Here is a 24251-nt window from a genome sequence, read left to right on the forward strand (position 1 = left end):
CAAGAGGAGTTTGAAGGGACACAGGTTCATTACATACAGAGTTCAGGACATAAACGCAAACTCCACCTGACACGCTATTATATTCACTGCAGTTCTTGTAACATCCCCTGTAGCCGTTTAGGGCAGGAGTCTGCATTGCTGGGAACCAGGTTTCCTGGAGGGCAATGGAGGGCAATGCGGAAAGCGGGTGTAAAGCTTAACAGTTGCTGTAGCTCAGCCAGGTGGTGGAAAAAACTGCGGCAATTCCACTGGAGGATGACATGATCATGAGACTTGGGAAGGCATGGAACATTCAATGAGGCAATCTACACCTCAGGGTCACCTGCTGCCACCGACTTATTTCCTGAACAGGCTATATCCATTGTGTCTGAGGGTCTGATGCAAAACTTGTAGGCAGTGGTGGTTTGGGTACCACCGCAATTCCCTTGGTCTCGGGGGGGGGAAGGGGGGGGGGGGTCTTCTTCTGGATTTCTCTCGCTGATCCTTGGATTTCTTTGGCTGGGAGGGCTTCACTGATTCAATCTCCGGGACTGAGGATGATCATGAAGCCCTACGACCAGCTGCTTTTGGGCACTTCAGCCACTAGCAGAAACCTGGGCAGGGAGTGACCCAAAGGACCCCTTCCTAGTGAGAGGAGTCAAAGAAGACTTGTGCTTCTCTGGCTGAGAAGTGGGGACTGGTGTCCCCGATGGTTGGGGGGACAGTGCTCCCGAAGTAGGTGGTGCGGGAGCAACAGGGAGGGAAGTGCCCCCCCCCCCCCCCCACCCCCCACCATCAAGGGGGCAGATGTAGTCTTCCACCTCTGAGAGCCGACTGGAACTCATGGAACTGATGGGACTACAACTGTTCTCGTAGCAGTGGCATAAGAGGAGATCATGGCCACAGGATGTAGGCGCTCAAATTCTCTCTTGGCCTCCATGTAAGTCAGTCGGTCCAGAGTCTTGTATTTCATGATTTTCCTTTCTCGCTGTAAAATCCTGCAGTCTGGTGAGCAAGAGGAATGACGCTCTCCGCAGCTGACACAGATGGGAGGCAGTGCACATGGAGTATTGGGATAGGACGGACGTCCACAATCACGACATGTGTTGCTGGAAGTACAGTGGGAAGACATATGGCTGAACTTCCAGCACTTAAAGCACCGCATTGGGGGAGGGATATATGGCTTGAAATCACAGTGGTAGACCATCACCTTGACCTTCTCGGGTAATGTGTCAGCCTCGAAGGCCAAGATGAAGGCACCATTGGCAACCTGATTATCCTTCAGACCCCGATGGACACGCCGGATGAAATGAACTCCTCTTCACTCTAAGTTGGCATGCAGCTTGTCGTCAGACTGCAAAAGAAGGTCCCTGTGGAATATAATATCCTGGACCATATTTAAGCTCTGAGGCATGCTGGTAACGGAAACATCCCCCAGTTTGTCACAAGCGAGTAATGCCCGTGACTGGCCAGAGGATGCCGTTTTCATCAAGACTGACCCTGACCGCATTTTGCACAAGCCCTTCACCTCCCCAAACGTGTCCTCTAAATGCTCTACAAAAAACTGAGGCTTCATCGAGACAAAGGAGTCCCCATCAGCTCTCGTACATATGAGGTACCAGGGCAAATACAGTTTGCTACCATCCTTAGCCTGGCATTCCTCCCATGGTGTGGCCAGGGAGGGAAACAATTTAGGATCATACTTTCTTGCATTGTACTGAGACTTGGAACGCTTAGAGACTGCTGGCATTTGATTACCAGCAGGTGATTACGTGGTACATTTCATCGCGCGTCATCTGGCCTGATGCCACCCATTCCAACCAGGGGCCCTCCCCACGGGCGCCACCCAGACCCTGCACAGGCGACCTGGCAAGATGGCCATTTCCAGGAGTCCCGATGCCCCAGGGTGACAGGCATCTACTCCCTGGCATATGTGGGGGAGTTAACGGTGCAGGAACCAGCAGAATGATCCCTGTGTAGTGAGGGGGCTACAACCAACAGGGTACATGGCAGTCCCACCACAACGGACAGGCTACTGTGCTGGATGTGAGGTGCAAAGAATTCCATGGTCATCGTCGGCGCAGAGTGGTTGGAGGAAAATGCTCCCAGGAAGGTGTCCTCACTCAAGAGATGGAGGATGAGCAAGACTGCATGCCACAACGAGAAAGTGGGCTAAACATCTCAATGCACAATGGATATGATGCACCATGTTAAGGCACCCTTCTGCAATTGGCTTGCTCTTCATGAAAATTTTGAGATATAGAGGTCTAACCCTACAGGGGACCATCACATAAAGGCCAAAAGGTGAGAGACTCCTGTTAGTCGCCTCTTACGAAAGGCAGGAATATCTCAGGCCTATTTTAACCTCCAGGGGGGAGTGGTTTTGGTTTTTCGATTGTGGATGCAATGCACCTTGTTCCTGACCAGATCCATTACTAGCCGTTAGATTCTGTGTGTTCTGAGTTCTCCTTTTTTTTTTGGATGGGTTAGATTGTGCAACTAATTCCGTGACCAACATAGTCCTGCAGCCCGGCCGCACTTTTTCCGTGCACGCCCTGTTCCAGTGGCTTTGCACGATCAGGTGAAATCACAATTGGACAGACTACAACAAGTGAGTGATCTACCCCCTCCTACCTCCATTCCACTTCTGACTGTTAAAAAGCTGAATGGTCAGTTTAATCTCTATGGCTCAATCTGTCATTGACATCAACCCTCTGTTCCATCAGGACAAGTTCTTGGCCAAAATGGCTGGGGGTCAAGTTTTTCTCTAAAATTGATTTATCTGATGCCTGTTTACAGGTTCTGTTGTATGAGAATTCGAAAAGATTTCTTGTGACTAACATTCCCTCTGGGTGGCGCCAATATCAGCAGTTCCCTTTTGGTGTGGCTAGTGCCCCTACGATTTTTCAGCATTTTTTGGAACAATTGACAATGTCCATTCTGGGATGCATCAACTGTCTCAGTGACATTGTTGTAACAGGTGCATCCACAGAAGAGCATTCATGCAACTTATGCTCCTTGTTCATGATCTTACATACAACTTATGCTCCTTGTTCATGATCTTACATACTGCAAGGTTGAAATGCAACTCGTCATGTCACCACTGTCATAGCTTTGCCTTGCTCTTTCAGTGTCAAAGAACTTCAAGTATTTTTTAGGGAAAAGTGCTTACTACCACAAATTCATTCTGGGTGCAACCATGTTGGCCCATCTAATCCACAAATTGCTCCAAAATGACATTCCTTTTTGGGGGACACCGGTTTGTGAGTACACTTTTGAAATCTAAACTGCATTCTGCTCCTTGTCTGGCTACCTTCCATCCTGGCCACCACCTTGTCTTGGCTACAGATGCCTCTCAGTATGGCCTCGAGGTCATTCTTGCACAACAATGTGAGAATCATTCTGAATGTCAAAAAACAGCCAACTCTGCTTAGCAGCAAGTTGAAAAGAAAGGGCTTGCTATTGCCAACGCACTCACATTTCATGTAGTCATGTATGGATCTACATTCCACCTCATCATGGACAACAAGCCTGTGATTTTGTTGTCCAATAAAGCAGCCGACTGCCTCCAGTGTTGGGCCTTGTTTCTGTCTCACTACGACTACGAAACACATTTTCAACCTATTACACAGCATGCCAACATAATGCCTTTCACTACTTCCAATGGGAATAGATCCTATTTTTGATCAGGATGAGCTTTGTTTTCACTTAGATGTTGAGGTACAACATACTGTGGCACAGTTTCCTATTACAGGCTTCCAGATCACTGCTGCTGTTGCTGATGACCCAATTTTGCACCAAATTGTTCACCTCTTTCTTTCAGCATAGTTGGCTGTACAGGCCTTGGAGTAGGGCTTGTGATCCGTTACATAACTATTTTGACCACTATCACTGCCTTTCGGTGTTCGATGGTCGTGTCCTCTTAGCTACAGATGGGCTGTTGCCCAGTGTTGTGATCCCAGCCACCCTACGGCGGGATGTGCTTCAGTTCCTATTTTTGAGGCATTGGGGGATCTCTGGCCTGTCAACATGTGTTTCAGATAGACATTGATGGTGACATTGTGTGTTTTGTAACAACCTGCTCAGTGTGCTATGCAACAGATGCTGTGTGTGGCCTGCACAGCAGTGTCTGTGGGAATGTGCCCACGTTTATTTTGCGGGACTGTTCATCAATTCTTTCTCTAAATTTCAATATGTTATCCACAGTCCTTCCACATTAGCCACAGCTACGGTTCAGGCTCTCTCAAAATTTTTTTCTACTTAAGGATCGCCTTATATGCTTGTGACAGATATCTGTCCACAGTTTGCGTCTCAGACCTTCCACAATTTCTGTGCACGTCAAGGTATTCAGCGTGTGACAGTTCCTCCTTTTTCACCCCCCATTTAACAGTGAGGTCTACCGCATGGTCTACGTTAAAATGAAGAAGTACACTGCGGAGTATTTCATGGACTACACCTTGACGCACTTCTCAAGTTCCTACAGTTCTATTCTCGTGGGGGATCAGAGTCAGGCTGAGACACTACATGGTCACTAGCCACATATCATCCTGCACCTGCTCAAGAACCCCACCAACTTCAGTCAGTGTGGCCCTCGCACTCTTTGCTCCTGGCTCCATGGACTGGGCTTGAGGGTTTGGCCACTGAAGATGTGGATTTAGGCCACGGTCCACAGCTGCTGCGACCGCCACCTCTGTATGGTGCACACCAGTGAGCGGCTGGTTGTGTGCCATCACAATCAGCTGCAGCCTAGTGCCACAGTGAGGGCTGCACGCCAACTGCCACATTCACCTTATCCCTCAGCGCCTGTCCCACCCCGCTGCAGGAAAAGATCCACCCTGTCACTATTTCCTGCCTCTCCTCATGGGTAAAGTGCCCTGATGCTTGCTGCTGCCCCTTCACTTGATGCTTCGCTACCACCTGCGATTCTGTCAATGGGGAAATCAGCCCTCAGGTCCTTCACAACTGGTATCCCCACCCGAGTGGCTGGCACCTTCACTGTCAGTGCAGTACCACCACACTGAGGACCCAGAAGTCAAGATGCTGCCAGTATCCTTATTTTCAGTCCTCCCTTACAGTACTCTGCGGGAGGGGGAGTCTCCGCCACTGTAAGTGCCTGCGGACGCGCCATTTCTGCCTCTACTAACCACTTTTATCCCAGAATATTCTTTTGCTGCTGCCATCACCACTGGCGCCCACTGCAAAGGCTATGGATGTGCCACTGGTTGCCCCAACACCAGCATAAGAGGAGCGCCCTTTCCCACGACGAGAGGGGTGCTATAAATGTGTACCTGGATACCTGCTGTAGCACCAGGCCGCCAATGCATTACACTTCAAATAGTCCCCCAACAGTAGTTGCAGGGGTGGCCATTGGTGGTAGGTCGTAAGGCTAGTGCGCATGGCACATCTGCCACACCACCTACCAGAATTGTCTCCTACAAAAGACAGGGCAGCTGGTGCTCCCTTTCACAAAGTCCTCTACAGTGTACTGTAGTGTTCCTATGTTTGCCGTTTACTTGAATATGGATCAATGAACTCTTGTTCTTAGAGGCTGTTCTATTGGTTGTATCTAACATTACGACATATATCTGATCTTGTAGCTGGCAACTACCAATTTGTCTTCACCTGTGAAAACATTTTGGTAGACAATGATCTGATGACAGATCAGTGTTATTCAAGCAGCAAGCAACTGATTGTGACCCTATAATACAGAGCCTAATGTCCAGGAATACCTGATGACATAGACATTGTAATGATACATTTATTATCATTATCAATCAATCAGAATCAGTTTTAAATTCATGAGCAGGCAATGGATGTATTCAGTGTGGATGACTGAGGTCAACAGCAAAGTTACAGTGAGTTATGTGTGAGCGTATGCCACCTAGCAGCAATAGTATGAAACGAGGTAGAGTGACACTGCAGGCCAAAAGCTTTACTGTAGGGTGCTGTCATGTCAAAAACATGAAGTAATATAATGTGACTGCGAATGACAATCGTGTACAAAAGGAGCTGTAATGAGAGAGAGAATCAGATGCGCCAGCAGTCGCAGCATGTTGACGTTACCTGAAAAGGCGCTTTTAGTGAAGCTGTATTATCAGAATAGGGAATGTGCTAGTTCAGCATTACGATCATATCGCCATAGGAAGGGGATTCGAACGGGTAAAGGTCCGTTGACAAATGCAGCTGTGGCGAGAATGATTTCGAAGTTCGAAGCCACGGGTTGTTTAGAACAACAGACCCCGTAGTGGCCGACCGAGCACATGGCGTAATGCTGCTGACACAGTTCAGGAAGAAATGGAGACTGTAGCGGGTTCGTCTATGCACGGGGAAGTCAGAGCTCGTGCAGTCACACGTCGCACCAGCATTCCACACAATACTGTTTGGTTGGCACTTAGGCGTACCCTACGATGCTATCCGTACAAAATCCATCAGCATCATGAACTGTTACCTGGCAATTTGGTGAAGCGGAGGGCATTTGCGGTGTGGGCGTTTCAAAAGACGGCGGAAGATGACGATTGGTTGAGTAACATGTTGTGGACCAACAAAGCTCATTTCACGCTCCGAGGGTCTGTCAACGCCTACAACTGCAGAATTTGAGCTACCGGATATCCTAGAACTGTCGTGGAAACTCCATTGCACAATGAGAAAGTCACGGTATGGGTTGGATTTACCACATGTACCGTTATCAAGTCTTTTTTCTTCGAGGAAATGCGTGATTCTGGTTTTGTAACTGCTACCGTGATGGGTGAGAGGTACACCGATATGTTACAGAATCACATCATCCCCAGCCTGGCTGATGAACACCTGCTGGAACATACAATGATTATGCAGGATGGCATTCCACCCCATATTGCTCTACGCATGAAAGATCTCTTGCACGCGTCGTTTGGTGATGATGGTGTGCTCAGCCACCACTTTCGTCATGCTTGGCCTCCCAGGTCCACAGACCTCAGTCCGTGCAATTATTGGCTTTGGGGTCACCTGAAGTCGCAAGTGTATCGTGATCGACTGACATCTCTAGGGATGCTGAAAGACAACATCCAACGCCAATGCCTCACCATAACTCCGCACATGCTTCACAGTGCTGTTCACAACATTATTCCTCGACTACAGCTATTGTTGAGGAATGATGGTGGCAGTCGCAGAGGGTGGGCTTACTGGTAGTTGGGAGCTCCAACGTCAGGCGCGTAATGGGGCCCCTTAGGGATATGGCAGCAAGAGAGGGGAAGAAAACCAATGTGCACTCTGTGTGCATACCGGGGGGTGTCATTCCAGATGTGGAAAGGGTCCTTCCGGATGCCATGAAGGGTACAGGGTGCACCCATCTGCAGGTGGTCGCTCATGTCGGCACCAATGATGTGTGTCGCTATGGATTGGGGGAAATCCTCTCTGGCTATCTGATTTGGTGAAGACTGCCAGTCTCACTGGCGGGATGAAAGCAGAGCTCACCATCGGATGAAAGCAGAGCTCACCATCTGCAGCATCGTCGACAGGACTGACTGTGGACCTTTGGAACAGAGCCGAGTGGAGGGTCTGAATCAGAGGCTGAGACGGTTCTGCGACCGTGTGGGCTGCAGATTCCTCGACTTGCGCCATAGGGTGGTGGGGTTTCGGGTTCCGCTGGATAGGTCAGGAGTCCACTACACGCAACAAGCGACTACACGGGTAGCAGGGGTTGTGTGGCATGGGCTGGGGTTTTTTTTAGGTTAGATGGCCTTGGGCAAGTACAGAAAGGGCAACAGCCTCAACGGGTGCGGGGCAAAGTCAGGACATGCGGGGACCAAGCAGCAATCGGTATTGTAATTGTAAACTGTCGAAGCTGCGTTGGTAAAGTACCGGAACTTCAAGCGCTGATAGAAAGCACCGAAGCCGAAATCATTATAGGTACAGAAAGCTGGTTGAAGCCAGAGATAAATTCTGCCGAAATTTTTACAAAGGTACAGACGGTGTTTAGAAAGGATAGATTGCATGCAACAAGTGGTGGAGTGTTCGTCGCTGTTAGTAGTAGTTTATCTTGTAGTGAAATAGAAGTGGATAGTTCCTGCGAATTATTATGGGTGGAGGTTACACTCAACAACCGAGCTAAGTTAATAATTGGCTCCTTTTACCGACCTCCCGACTCAGCGGCATTAGTGGCAGAACAACTGAGAGAAAATTTGGAATACATTTCACATAAATTTTCTCAGCATGTATAGTCTTAGGTGGAGATTTCAATTTACCAGATATAGACTGGGAGACTCAGATGTTTAGGACGGCTGGTAGGGAAAGAGCATCAAGTGACATTATACTGAGTGCACTATCCAAAAATTACCTCGAGCAATTAAACAGAGAACCGACTCGTGGAGATAACATCTTGGACCTACTGATAACAAACAGACCCGAACTTTTCGACTGTAAGCGCAGAACAGGGAATCAGTGATCATAAGGCCGTTGCAGCATCCCTGAATATGGAAGTAAATAGGAATATAAAAAAAGGGAGGAAGGTTTATCTGTTTAGCAAGAGTAATAGAAGGCAGATTTCAAACTACCTAACAGATCAAAACGAAAATTTCTGTTCCGACACTGACAATGTTGAGTGTTTATGGAAAAAGTTCAAGGTAATCGTAAAATGCATTTTAGACAGGTACGAACCGAGTAAAACTGTGAAGGACGGGAAAAACCCACCATGGTTCAACAACAAAGTTAGGAAACTACTGCGAAAGCAAAGAGAGCTTCACTGCAAGTTTAAACGCAGCCAAAACCTCTCAGACAAACAGAAGCTAAATGATGTCAAAATTAGTGTAAGGAGGGCTATGCATGAAGCTTTCAGTGAATTCTAAAGTAAAATTCTATGTACCGACTTGGCAGAAAATCCTAGGAAGTTCTGGTCTTACGTTAAATCAGTAAGTGGCTCAAAACAGCATATCCATACACTCCGGGATGACGACGGCATTGAAACAGAGGATAACACACGTAAAGCTGAAATACTAAACACCTGTTTCCAAAGCTGTTTCACAGAGGAAGACCGCACTGCAGTTCCTTCTCTAAATCCTCGCACAAACGAAAAAATGGCTGACATCGAAATAAGTGTCCAAGGAATAGAAAAGCAACTGAAATCACTCAACAGAGGAAAGTCCACTGGATCTGACGGGATACCAATTCGATTCTACCCAGAGTACGTGAAAGAACTTGCCCCCCCCTTCTAAAAGCCGTGTACCGCAAGTCTCTAGAGGAACGGAAGGTTCCAAATGATTGGAAAAGAGCACAGGTAGTCCCAGTCTTCAAGAAGGGTCATCGAGCATATGTTCAAAACTATAGACCTATATCTCTGACGTCGATCTGTTGTAGAATTTTAAACCACGTTTTTTGCTCGCTTATCATGTCGTTTCTGGAAACCCAGAATCTACTCTGTAGGAATCAACATGGATTCTGAAAACAGCGATCGTGTGAGACCCAACTCGGTTTATTTGTTCATGAGGCCCAGAAAATAGATACAGGCTCCCAGGTAGATGTCATTTTCCTTAACTTCCGGAAGGCGTTCTGCACTGTCGCCTGATAAACAAAGTAAGAGCCTACGGAATATCAGACCAGGTGTGTGGCTGGATTGAAGAGTTTTTAGAAAACAGAACACATCATGTTGTTCTCAATGGAGAGACGTCTACAGACAAAGTAACCTCTGGCGTGCCACAGGGGAGTGTTATGGGACCATTGCTTTTCACAATATACATAAATAACCTAGTAGATAGTGTCTGAAGTTCCATGTGGCTTTTCACGGATGATGCTGTAGTATACAGAGAAGTTTAAGCACTAGAAAACTGCAGAGAAATGCAGGAAGATCTGCAGCGGATAGGCACTTGGTGCAGGGAGTGGCAACTGACCCTTAACATAGACAAATGTAATGTATTGCGAATACATAGAAAGAAGGATCCTTTATTGTATGATTATATGATAGCGGAACAAACACTGGTAGCAGTTACTTCTGTAAAATATCTGGGAGTGTGCGTGCGGAACGATTTGAAGTGGAATGATCATATAAAATTAATTGTTGGTAAGGCGGGTACCAGGTTGAGATTCATTGGGAGAGTCCTTAGAAAATGTAGTCCATCAACAAAGGAGGTGGCTTACAAAACACTCGTTTGACCTATACTTAAGTATTGCTCATCAGTGTGGGATCCGTACCAGCTCGGGTTGACGCAGGAGATGGAGAAGATCCAAAGAAGAGTGGCGTGTTTCGTCACAGGGTTATTTGGTAAGCGTGATAGCGTTAAGGAGATGTTTAGCAAACTCAAGCGGCAGACTCTGCAAGAGAGGCGCTCTGCATTGTGGTGTAGCTCGCTGTCCAGGTTTCAAGAGGGTGCATTTCTGGATGAAGTATCAAATATATTGCTTCCCCCTACTTATACCTCCTGAGGAGATCACGAATGTAAAATTAGAGAGATTCGAGGGCGCACAGAGGCTTTCCGGCAGTCGTTCTTCCCGCGAACCATACGTGACGAACAGGAAAGGGAGGGATTGACAGTGGCACGTAAAGTGCCCTCCACCACACACCGTTGGGTGGCTTGCAGAGTATAAATGTAGATGTAGCTGTAGATGTAGACATATTGAGCATTTCCTGTAAAGATCATCATCTTTGCTTTGTCTTACTTTGTTATGCTAATTATTGCTATTCTGATCAGATGAAGCACCATTGGACATTTTTTGAACTTTTGTATTTTTTTGGTTCTAATAAAACCCCATGTCATTCCAAGCATGTGTGTCAATTTGTACCTTTCTATCTACATTATTCCGCGATTTATTCAGTTTTAAAATTTATACTCACTTTTTGATCACCCGGTATTAACAATTATACTTGTGAAGATGTCTATATAAAAGCTGTACACTGACTGAGTGGATTAATTTTGGCTCAGTTTCTGGATGTATTGAGAAGCCAGTGTTACAATGATGATATGGAAATTGCAAGGCCTCAAATGGAGGCTGGCAGCAGCCTGTATGTGTTGCAAGCAACTTTCAACAGCCACATATTTAACTGAAACAGCTTTGTGAATTTATGTAGCTTTTTTTGATGGAGGCAAAAGTAAAGCTCACTACTGAAACTGAACATTTAAGTATTTATATTCTGAGTTTTGGAATTTGTGAACAATTGGAAAGCAGCCATTACTTAAAGTTAAGTTGTGAAACAGTCTCTCTCTAGAGCGATATTTGAATTATTACTTCATTATTAGCAGAATAGCGTGTCACGTGTTTTTATTCACAAAGCATGACCTATTTTAAATTTATGTTTCCATTCATAAAAATAGTTTCCACGTTCAACAGTTACTAGAGCAAATTATTGCCATAAAAGCAATTTCCAACATCAAAAGATATTAAGAAATCATGTTTATAAGTTTCTAGCTTTCAATATCTAATATATCATCTAGCTTGCACTACACCAGGAAGTTGACATCAAAAGGTAGGATGCCAAATGCTCTATTAAAACAGCTTAGGCACTTTGGTGATTAAAAATAGAGAACCAGTACATCCTTTACAAGTGATGAAATTCCAGTGTTCTTAAAATACAGATGCAGGTTGTTAAAATTATGTTCAGTAAGTTAACTGTTTTCATATCATTATGAATAATGACTTATAAATAAATGTGTTGCAAGTTTCTGATTAAAACTCCAGTCACCACAGTGCATACTGAGCCCTCAGACCAATGCAGGTTAACTATAGAATTACTTTCTGAATATTAATTACTTATGCTAAGTGTGCATTTTTAAGTTTTTGTTGTTATGGTTTATGTTCTTCAGTGCAGACAGATTCAATTGTTCTGTGGTTAAATTGATATATAGGTTATGCTATGGTCCCTCCAACAGTCAGCTCAAAGTGAAGAAACAGTAGACAGATCAGATACCATTTCTTCATCTACGCACCTACAATTATAATTCATTATAATTATCTGTGTGGTAGCTTGCGTGCACAGTCAATTAACAAAATGCACTTTGGTAAAAGCATAACTGAGCAGCTGCTGCACGCAATCATTGTCGTTTTAGAGTTTGATGCCTCATGGTCAAATGCAGGTCATTCCTAGTTAAGAAAGGATTAATTAAAAGAAAAGGAATGGTAGCTTTACAACATCTATCATGAAAAGCAAAGCATATATATACACACACACACCTGTATCTACCAAACACACCTTAGTCAAGTCATTTTGCAAAGTAGAATTGATTTAGGTAAGCATAATTAGTCTTTTCTTTGTTTGACTTACCAATGACTAAACATGCAAGCCTATTTTGATGTGACTGAACATACATTTTGTTTATTCACAGGATTGAATTTCTACTCCATGTAAAGGCTGTTAGTGGCACTAAAGTTAGTGTTCAGTCCCTGGTGAATGAGATAGGAACTGAAACTAAGGATAGCAAATCAAAAGCTGAAATGCTTAACTCCATTTTCAAATGTTCCTTTACAAAGGAAAACCTAGAAGAATTGCTCCAATTTAATCCTCATGCCACTGAAAAGACGAATGAAATAACTATTAGTGTCAGTAGTGTTGAAGAAACAGCTGAAATTATTAAAACTGAACAAAGCTCCAGGCCCTGATGGAATCCCTTTCAGATTCTATAATGAATTTGTGGCTGAGTTAGCCCCTCTTGTAACTATAATCTCTCATAGACCCATAAAAAATATAAATAAAAAAAAAATTGTGCCCAGTTCTTGGAAAAAGGCACAGGTCACATCCATCTACAAATACAATAGTAGAAGAGATCCACAAAAACTACTGTCCAATATCCTTGACATCAATTTGTTGTAGAATCTTAGAACATATTCTGAGCTCACACATAAAGAAGTATCTTTAATAGAATGACCTTCCCTATGCCAACCAGCATTGACAAAAAAAAAAAAAAAAAAAAAAAAAAAAAAAAAAAAAAAAAAAAAAAAAAAAAAAAAAAAAAAATTATATATATATATATATATATATATATATATATATATATATATATATATATATATATATTTCACATGAAACACAAAACACACTTTTCTCTCATGACATACTGAAAACTTTGGATCCAGGCAACCAGGTAGAGGCAATATTTCTTTACTTCCAAAAAGGATTTGACTCGGTACCATATCTATTCTTATTGTCAAAAGTGTGATCATATGGGGTATCAAGTGAAATTTGTGACTGGATTGAGCACTTTTTGGTAGGGACACAGCATGTTATCTTGGATGCAGAGCCATTGTCAGGTGAAGTAACTTCGGATGTGCCCAGGGAAGTGTGTTGGTACCCTTGCTGTTCATATTTTATAATTACCCTGCAGACAATATTAATAGTAAAATCAGGTTTTGCAGATGATGCAGTTACTCATACTGAAATACTATCTGAAACAAGCTGCATAAATATTTAGTCAGACTCTGATAACATTTCAACATGGTGCAGAGATTGGCATCTTGCTCTACATGTTCAGAAATGTAAAATTTTGCACTTCACAAAAAACCTGTAGTATCCTATGACTATAATATCAATGAGTCACTGTTGGAATTGGCCAACTCATACAAACGCCTGAGTATGACACTTTGTAGGGATAAGAGACAGAATGATCACATAGGTTCAGTCATGGGTAAAGCAGGTGGTAGACTTTATTTTAATGGTAGAATACAGGGCAAGTGCAATCAGTCTACAAAGTAGATTGCTTACAAATCACTCATACAACTGGTTCTAGAAGACTGCTCAAGTATGTGGGACATGTACCAGATAGAACTAACAGGTGATAATGAATGTATACAGAGAAGGGCACCATGAATGGTCACAGGTTTGTTTCATCTGTGGGACAGTATCACAAAGATAATGAAGGAACTGAACTGGCAGACTCTTAAAGACAGATTTAAACCATCCCAAAAAAGCCTATTAACAAAGTTTTAGGAACTGGCTTTAAATGATTGCTCTTGGAATATACTACAACCCCCTACATATCGCTCACATAGAATTGTGAGGATAAGATTAGAATAATTACTGCAAGCACAGAGGCAGTCAAACAATCATTGATCCCATGTTCCATAGTGAATGGAATAGAAAGAAACTCTAGTAACTAATACAATGGGACGTACCCTCAGCCATGCACCTCACGGTGGTTTGCAGAGTATAGATGTAGATGTAGATGCAGAACTGCGTAACACTAACACTACTATCGTTATGCAATACCACACAGCAATCTGTATTGTGCCTGTTATATAACCATTAAATTTGTAAGCAAAATGCGTTCCTTCAGTGGTTGAATGATAAGTCAGAAGAAACAAGATCAATATACAAGGAAAAGAAGAATGAAGTGATGAAAAAAATAAGGATGGCAAAAAATGAAGAATGGGAAAGAACATGTGCCAAGGTGAATAGCAAATTAGGATTTGGGAGAGCAAAAGAAGCATGGTCAGTATTGAAAGGGCTTCGACAGGATACAAAAAGCAAAACTAATCCCCAACTGATAACACAAAAGGAATGGGAAGAGCATTTCCAAAAATTATTAAATGAGGACAGAGAAGAATATCTAGAAGAAGGAACAGGGGAAGATAAAGGACATGAAGATGAGATCCAGATTTTAGAAAGTGAAGTACTTCAGGTGTTGAGAACAGGAAAGAATGGTAAATCACAGGGACCAGGCAATATCAATCTGGAATGCCTGAAATATGGTGGTGACAAAATTGTGAAACTGATAACACAGCTCATAGTATGAAGGCTTTCACGACCGGATGACATATTTTCTGGTAAACCTTCCGGGATGTAAGGTCGTGGTCCATGAAACTCTTCAGCTCCTAACGTTTCGTCCAGAGCTACGCTGGACACTTCAGAGGGGTGTCGGCAAGACTCACCGGAGGAGAAACACCCCTCTGAAGATGTCCAGCGTAGCTCTGGACGAAACGTTAGGAGCTGAAGAGTTTCATGGACCACGACCTTACATCCCGGAAGGTTTACCAGAAAATATGATAACACAGCTCTTCAACAAAATGATACATGGAGATTCAGTACCCAACGAGATGAAGCTAGGTTACATTAATACAATATTTAAGAAAGGGGATCGTAAAATTTGTTCAAATTATCGAGAAATTTGTGTTACACACACATTAATGAGAATTTTTGCGAAAGTAATTAAAAAGAAACTGGAAAAAAATTTTAGAACCCAAGAAGAACAATGTGGATTCACGGCTGGGAGATCATGTGTAGACCATATTTTCACATTACGACAGATTTTGGAGAAACAAAGGGAAAAATCAAAAAATATAGGATTAATTTTCATAGATCTAGAAAAAGCATACGATACTGTTCCAAGAAAATTACTTTGGAGAGCACTACATATGGCAAACATAAACCCTTCCTTGATTAAAATAATACAACAGATGTATAAAGATAACATTTGCCAAGTGAAAGTTGGTAATAAACTTTCACAGAAATTTAGAACAAGCAAAGGCCTTTTACAGGGCTGTCCCATGTCACCATCATTATTTAAAATCTATATAGATATTAGCCTTAGAACATGGTCTCGTAAATGTAATAGTACGGGATTAGAAATAAGAGATGGAGTCTACCTACATCATTTATTATTTGCTGATGATCAAGTAGTCATAGCACAAGATGGGGAGGATGCTAACTATATGTGCAATCAACTAGCAGTAGCATACAAAACTTGGGGTTTGAAGATTAATTACCAAAAACGAGAATACTTGACTAATGATTCAGATGAGCTGTACATTGAAGGAAAGAAAATCAAAAAGATAAACACTTTGTTATTTGGGATCCATTTTAGAAATCGAGGGAAAATCAAGAGTCAGAAATCAATAAAAGAATTAGTAGCAGACGGAGGGTCATTGGGATGCTTAACTCAGTCTTATGGAGCAGGAATGTAATGAGCAGAACTAAAAAATTAATATACAAATCCATATTAGAGAGTGTGGTTCTGTATGGAACGGAGACCTGGACAATTAACATGAAGCACATTAAGAAATTACAAGCTATAGAGATGGACTTTTGGAGAAGATCGGCAAGAATCTCCAGGAAAGAAAAGATAAGGAACACCGAAGTAATAAGGAGAATGGAAATAAAAGAAAGAATATATGACGTAATGGATAGGAAGAAATTACAGTGGTACGGACATGTACGACGAATGGAGAAAACCAGAATACCAAAATTGATACTGGAGTGGGAACCGGAGGGGAGCAGAAGAAGAGGACGACCTATAACCACCTGGCTCCAAAATGTACAGCACATAATGAGGAGAATGGGCACAGAGGAAGAAGACACAAGATCGAAACACCTGGAGAAATATTTTGAGATTCTAGTTTAAGAACGTTTATTGTTTGTATTGTAATTTCCAAGTAAATTATGATGTTGGAGATAAGCCTCTGTAATGAGTTAAAGCTCAAAATAATAATAAAAAAAATTTGTAAGCGAGACTCCAGAAAAGAAATGACAATGACTGGAAATTTTACCACACTAGCAATGAAATTGATTATGTGCTGCAATTACTGTCAGCATTCTCAGGACACAGTCCCTTAACAATACACTGTTTACATTGTAACTGCAACTGCCTATTTACTGAATAGCAGCATAAATTAAGATGCCTATTCACACTAATCTTAAAATTTCTCTTTACAAAATTTAGTCCTGTACATGGTTAAAGAATCCAGCTTCTAGTTAAAAAAAGGTACATGAATAATACAAACTTAATATGGAGTGAGCGTTACTGTCAACAGTAAACAGGAAGACAAAAATGTTCAGCACCAAGTGTTGGCATTGACACTAAAATAATAAATCTACAAATTGAAAACAATAATATTTATTAACACTTTGCGAGTTCTTTTGTACCTATTCACAGTACATTTTACAACTCAAATCTCAGTGATATATGCACACCACGAATAACCAGTACATTGTACTTCATGATTAACTCTTACACATGCTTTTTCACTAACATGCATTTTTACAGAATTATTGTGAAGGTAAAATGTTACCACACATCTACGGACTGCATCTTTTACAAATTTAACAATCAATTTCATACATAGACTCTTAAATCAACAACATTTCTATACAATCGTCATGTATCCAGCAGAGCCACAGAGAGTAATACAACATATCCCCAGGTCCACAAATAGGCTGACAACTAACACACTGACCTAAATTTACAAAGTTTAATCATTCATCCTTTTTGGTATCATCCGATTTAACTGATTTTTGTGCTCCTGTAGCCATTGTCTCTTCTATCACAGCATTCACTTTATTATGCAGTTTTTCATTTTGAGCAGACATATCATTGGGCATCTGAAACAAAAATCAATGCATTTATGATACGTTAAGACAACATGATTATTCTAGAGACTCATGTTTCTTTTGGACCATTTCAAGTATCAAACAAGGAAAGTCCAGGATGAAATAACTACAATATTAATAGGATCGATTGCTAAATGACATACACAGGTAGTGCCGAGTCACAGACAGGCACAATGACAGACTGTCTGAAAGCTTCCAACATTTTTGCAAAGCCACTGTCTACAGAGCCGGACTTGCAACTGCAACCTGGTGGGATGGGTAGTGGGTATAAGGAGGCAGCATGATCTGGCGAGGGGGGGAGGGGGAGAGAGATGCTAGTGCTGCCTGCAAAGCATGCAGGGAATTTGTGGGGACAGATCTGCTAGGTCCAGTGTCTAGAGCCTGTGCTGGGGGAAGGGAGAAGTGGGAAGGAGGATTGGTGTGATAGAAGACGTGTATAGTGCATGCCTCTTGCTGCCTCTTATCCCACCACTCATCTTAGCAAACTTCTGCTCAGACAGTCACAGTTAGGCAAAGTGCCCTGAGACAGAGGCTGTGTGTGTGTGTGTGTGTGTGTGTGTGTGTGTGTGTGTGTGTCAGTCGCAGTCAGGCATAAAGCCCTGACACAGTGCCCATTTCGTGTGTGTGTTTTCTACTGCAGAAGGATTTTGTCTGAAAGCTTTAATATTTTGTGTAAAACAAGATATGCACAGATTTTAATGTCGTTGTTGAATGTGAAAGATATCACGTTAATCTGACAATTTCATCTGTGGTCAGCAACAAATCTAAGACATTTTCCTTTGCAATAGAAAGAACAGACAGTCTTATCAGAGCACACACCCATTCATATGTGCCAAAACGTAATACTGATGCAATCAAGAGGCAGTGCAATATTTATTTGCAGTCTACATTGGTGTCAATCACATTTTTTGTTTTAATAGGAATCATCACACAATGAGTGGCTACCTTTTGACTAAAAAGAAAGATGGGGAAGGAAGGGAGGGGGGGGGGGGGGGGGTAGGAATTCTCTTATCTGTACACATAACTATAATCTGGATGGGAGAAATTTTTATTTATCAGTGACATGCAGGGTTTGCATGTCCCACATCTTATCATTGAGGCATTTGGAGACTTTAGAGCTTCGAGATTCCTTATCTTAAAATACCCCTCGAGTGGAAACTTTCCTTAAGGAACAGTCTCCTAAACAAATTTGTCGAAGTGAACAATCAGTTCCATAACATAAGAACCATTCAGCCAAAACATATTGTAAAATGCTGGCTGTTAACTGTGGATGCCAGTTGTGAAATTACGATGTTACTTATGGAAATAACACTCTTGGGTAAATTTTCTACCTGTCCAATAAGACAGCTATGAAGTGTTGTTTGCACAGTAAAGACACTTACAGCAGCCTCCAACTGAACTGGCTTACATTAACCCAGTCTGGAAACAGTTTACCATTAGTTTTTACGAAACACACTAAAACCATTGCTGCAGTAGGGTGGCTTGCGTGCCATAACAATACAGTCATACACCAGGTGCAACCCCAGCAGAGGTGTACCAGGGAAGAGGCCAAACTACGAAATAATTCCCAAAGCGGGGCACAGCAGCCTTTTCGGTAGTTGCAGAGACAACAAACTGGGATATTAAGTGACATGGTACTGTGAATGGTTGAAAGCAAGAGGAAGCTACAGACATAGTCCTGAGGACACAGGACTCAACTGTATGGTTTGAGGACGATAGCATCCACTTGGGTAAAATATTTTGTAGGTAAAATAGTCTTGTTTTTATACATCTAGGTGGAGACCACTCAGGAGGATGCGGTCATAAAAAAAATAAAGAAACAATGAAGTTTGATGTGCCTTAGGTTGGTGTGTGGATGTAAGATCCCTAATCAGGTAGCAAGGTTAGGGAAACTTAGAAGGGAAATGAGCAGGTCGAGGTTAAAAACAAACAATGGAAATTCCAGGATGGGATAACAACAATATGAGAAGGATATATTGCTATTCACCACATAGAGGAGGCACCGAGTTGCAGACAGGCACAATGAAAAAGAACCTGGAGATATTTCAGCTTTCAGACAGAGTGCTTCTTCAGAAGTTGGGGGCAGGGGAAGGGGGGGGGGGGGGGGGGACACCATGCACATGCGTGCACGCACACACATACATTAAAAAAATTACTGATTTGTAAATCTATACAGCAGTTCCAGAGACTCTGTGAACATAACAATAGTGTCTATGTAGCCTCATTGCAATCATCTCTGTAATTAGATTATTACATATATAATAAACCACTGATTTTGCTCTGTCTTCTCCTTGAACTCATAGGTGAAGGATTTAAGTTATCAGTGTACACACCAGCCTTATTGTATTAGTCATTGTATGATTAATTAAATGCTGAATAATAATTAGTTTCCTTTTTTCCATCTGCAGTATTTCAAAGGAACACAAATTCTGGGAGTCTACTAATCAACTACTCAGTGATTTACATGATGGTGAAACAACTGAGCTCCAGATGCTCTATCATTAATCATCTTGTTATTAGAGATGAACATGCATCATTTGGTAACATTATCTGGTTTACAGTTAACAGCTGTACATGTAGTTGCTTGCACACTGAAATTACTCACATCAGAGAGGTGTCACATCAACACGGTCAGTATAAAAGCAAATAACTGCACTGGTTACAGTTAACATGAGCAATAATTAAATATACCAAAATTTATCTAAGCAGAGGTTAACCAGATGATAGAGCCACACTGCAATTAATTAAAATTTCTAATGTCTGTCTTCCTCAGTTATTCATAACACAATGAAAATTAAACAAACTATGTGATAATGAGAGAGTTCAACACCACAGATTTACAAAAGTGTGACAATGTAAAAGAAATTATGATGAGACGAAATAAATTATTCACATAGTTAATGTAGGTGAAAATTTAACTGACAGGGAACTGGTATCAATAGTAGGAAAAGTAAGAAAATGGAAAATAACAAGAGAACTGACTGGGAAATAAGAATGAAAGGAGAAGGCACCTGGTAGTACTTTGCCAACAGTTTATTTAAAATCATGAAAGAAGGCTGTATATGTGGAAGAAATATGGACAAAATGCAAGGTTTCAGATAGGTTATATAATGGTACCAGAGTCTGAAACCAGATTTTATACAGCATAGCATTTCCAAGGGCAGATATGGACTGACCATTATTTGTTGTTTATGAAAAGCCTGAGGAATTTCAGAAAGATAGGAAACTGACGAGATAGGACTAGGATAAATTGAAAGAAATAAATATTGTTGAGAGTTTCAGAGGGAGCATTGGGCAACAACTGATAAAGAGGGGATAGGAATACAATAGATGGCAAATGGATGCCTTTGAGAGATGAAAGAGTGAAGGCTGCAAAGAAACAATAGAGGCATAAAGACAAGTCTCTGCAGAATTCACAAGATATAGAATTTTTGACAACATAATGTAACTGGATAGATAAAAAAATCTACTCACCAAGCAGCAGCAGGAGAACACACATATATATTTAAAAAAAAGATTTTACGTATGCAAGCTTTCGGAGCCAGTGGCTCCTTCTCCCAGCAAAAGGGTTGCAGGGGAAGGGAAGAGAACTGGACAGATGTAGGAATAGGGGTAGAGTTTGTAAAATGTCACCCAGAACTCTGGGTCAGGGGAGACTTGCCAGACAGGATGAGAAGGAAAGACTTATTGTTGGGGACAGCGCTGGAAGAGATTTGAAAACCTGGTGGCTTAAACATGGAAGACAGGGTGATATGTAAGACAGAGAGTATTGCTGAAACAGTGTGAACAAGTTAATAAGAGTGAAAAAACACTGTATGTAAGAGAGACGGGAGGGAGGTGGCAAAAAATAGACAGGTCAGAAAATTAAAGATGTAGAAAATTTAAATGGAGTGAAGAAAGGAGTAGTTACTGCGAAGAAATGCTGAGACAGGAGAAATTAAATTAAGGCCAGGCAGGCGGCTAGAACCAAGGATATGTTATAGCACTAGTTCCCACCTGCGGAGTTCTGAGAAAGTGGTGTCTGGGGGAAGAATCCAGACGGCACCTGTTGTGAAACAGGCATCGAGGTCACAACTCTCAAGTTTTAGAGCACAGGATATTGTGTGTTGCCTGTATACACCCTCTGGCTATGCCCATTCATCCTAACTGACAGCTTAGTGGTAGTCATGCCAATGTAAAATGTCAAACAGTGTTTATGTAACAGCTGGTATATGATGTGTCAATTCACAGATGGCTCTCCCCTTGATAGTATGTTTTGACAGTTACAGGGCTGGTATAGGTGGCAGTAGGTGGGTGTACAGGGCAAGTCCCGCAGTGGGCGGTCACAGAGGTGGGAGCCATAGGGTAGGGAGATGGGTGCAGAAAGAGCACAGGGTCTGATAAGGATATTGCGGAGATTGAGAGGGCAACGAAAAGCTGTTCTACACGTGGTGGGCAAAAACTCAGGCAGAATGGATCTCATTTCAGGGCATGATTTTAGGAAGTCGTGGCCTTGTCGAAGTAGCCGGTTAATACATTCAAGACCAGGATAATACTGTGTGACAAGTGGTATGCTCCGAAGTTGTTTTTGGAGGGATCAGCAATACCAGGATTGGATGTGATGGTTTGAGAAATCTGTTTTTGAACTAGGCTGGTGGCGATTAGATCCAGAGAAGGCTGAGGCAAGAATGGTAGTTTATTGCTGTAAAGAGTCTGCATCCAAACAAATACATTTGCCTAAAATCCAAAGGCTCTATGGGAGGGAACATTTAACTTGGAAAGGGTGGCAACAGCCAAAATGTACTGTTGTTTGTTAGTAGGCGTAACACGGAAAGAAGTGTGTAGCTGGCCTTTGATGAAGATGAGATCAACATCAAGGAAAGTGGCATGGGATTCAAAATAGGACCACGTGAAATTTAAATGGGAGAAGGTATTTAGAGATTCAATTAATTTTAACAGGTCAGCCTCACCACGAATCCATATGGCAAAGATGTCATCAATGTGTCAACCCAAACCAAGGGCTGAAGGCTTATGGATCCCAGGAAAGCCCCCTCCAAGCAACCCATGAAAATGTTGGCATGTGAAGGAGCAGTGGAACACAATGGACAGTGTCTTGAAAGCAAAACAAGGATCATGGAATGTTGTCAAATTAAATCAGGTGATGCCGAGGGAATTAGATTAAGAAATGAGACACTTAAAGTAGTATGAGTATTTTTGCTATTTGGGGAGCAAAATAACTGATGATGGTCAAAGTACAGAGGGGTCAAAGTACAGAGGATATAAAATGTAGACTGGCAATGGCAAGGAAAGCATTTCTGAAGAAATTTGTTAACATCAAGTATGGATTTAAGTGTGAGAAAGTCTTTTCTGAAAGTATTTGTATGGAGTGTAGCCATGTAGGGAAGTGAAACATGGACAATAAATAGTTTAGACAAGAAGAGAATAGAAGCTTTTGAAATGTGGTGTTACAGAAGAGTGCTGAAGATCAGATGGGTATATCACGTAACTAATGAGGAGGTAATGAACAGAATTGGGGAGAAGAGGAATTTATGGCACAACTTGACTAGAAGAGGAGATCTGTTGATAGGACACGTTCTAAGGCATCAAGGTATCACCAATTTAGTATTAGAGTGAAGTGTCGAGGGTAAAAATCATAGAGGGAGACCAAGAGATGAATACACTAAGCAGATTCATAAGGATGTAGGTTGCAGTAGGTACTGGGAAATGAAGAAGCTTGCACAGTCAAACCAGTCTCTGGACTGAAGAGCACAACAACACAACTCGAAGGAGTCATCCTGGTTCCAATGGCCATACCCCTGATCTGTCTGTATGTCTGCCCCTCAAAGGAGAAGTACAGTCGTAGTTGGTAAGTATGAAGTTGATTAAGATGAGCAGGAAGATGTCATAGGTTTGGAATCAGATGGATGCTGACTGAGGAAATGTTCAGCAGCGGACAGCCCATGTACTTGGAGGATATTGGAATAGATGGAGGTGGCATCAATTATGGCAAGCAAGATTTGTGGTGGAAGTGGGACGAGCAAGGATTTCAGACAATCTAGGAAATGGCTGGTGTCTTTAATATAGGAGGGAAGTCTTCGTATTATGGGATGCAGATGCTGACTAAGGCAGATACGAGTTTGATGGGTTCTTTGAAGCCCAAAACTATTGGACAGCCAGGATTATTGAGTTTGTGGATCTTAGGAAGAAGGTTTGGGTGGCGTATGAAGTTCTATGGATTGGAGTGTTAGTTCTTGTAAGGGCCTGAGGTTTTAAGGAGGGACTGTGGGTCAGTTTTAATCACAGAGATGGGGTCTTGATGGCATATGCTGTATGTAGAAGTGTCAGACAACTGGTTTAGACCTTCACTAAAATACTCCTGTCAGTCAAGTACCACAGTCTTAATCCTTTGTCTCCTGGGAGGATAATGATGAAGTCATCAGCTTTTTGGGACCAAAGGCCCGGAGGTCTGCAGGGGACAGGTTAGGCTCACATTGTAGGGACCTAAGGAAAGGTTGTGAAGCAACACTGTATGTGAGGAGCTCTTGAAAGGATTGTAAGGGATGATTTTGAGGTAGTGGATGAAGTTGGGATTGTGGTCAAAACTGCTTAAGGCAGGGTTGAATGACAGGTTTGAAAGTGGTATTTCCTGCTGACATTATGGGTGAAAGAAAGTAGGTCCTTCACACAAGCAACATGATTAAAGGCAGGTTTACGGCTGATAGAGATACCCTTGGATAATACAGTTAATTAAGGAGGGGAGAGTGCTTCACACAAGAGGCTGAGAAGACTGTATTGTTGTGACTGGTTTTTGTGATTATGAGTTGTTATTGGTCTGGGAGGCAGTGATAAAGGCGGTGGGATGTTAAGGAGGTTGGGCAAGCTCAGTTCATAGGAAAGGAATGGTGGTTGATGGAGTGGCTGTTCAGGGAGCTGAAGAGGGACACTACAGGAAACACCACTGTTGAGGTAGTTTAGGAGAAGGCAGGATAGTTTTCAGAGGTGCAGTCTGGCATGC

At 42.3% G+C, this 24251-nt stretch overlaps 1 protein-coding gene across 1 annotated transcript in view; it reads right to left on the reverse strand.

The window, feature by feature from the left end:
- Nucleotides 1-16747: 16747 nt before the first annotated feature.
- Nucleotides 16748-24251, reverse strand: part of LOC124786574 (transmembrane protein 120 homolog) — an 82811-nt gene continuing 75307 nt past the window's right edge. The window contains exon 8 of the mRNA XM_047254275.1: nt 16748-17248. Coding sequence (XP_047110231.1) covers nt 17123-17248 — 126 coding nt within the window. The 3' untranslated portion in view covers nt 16748-17122. The remainder of the gene's footprint in view (nt 17249-24251) is intronic.

This window comes from Schistocerca piceifrons, chromosome 1 (genome assembly GCF_021461385.2).
Source record: "Schistocerca piceifrons isolate TAMUIC-IGC-003096 chromosome 1, iqSchPice1.1, whole genome shotgun sequence".
NCBI lineage: Eukaryota > Metazoa > Arthropoda > Insecta > Orthoptera > Acrididae > Schistocerca > Schistocerca piceifrons.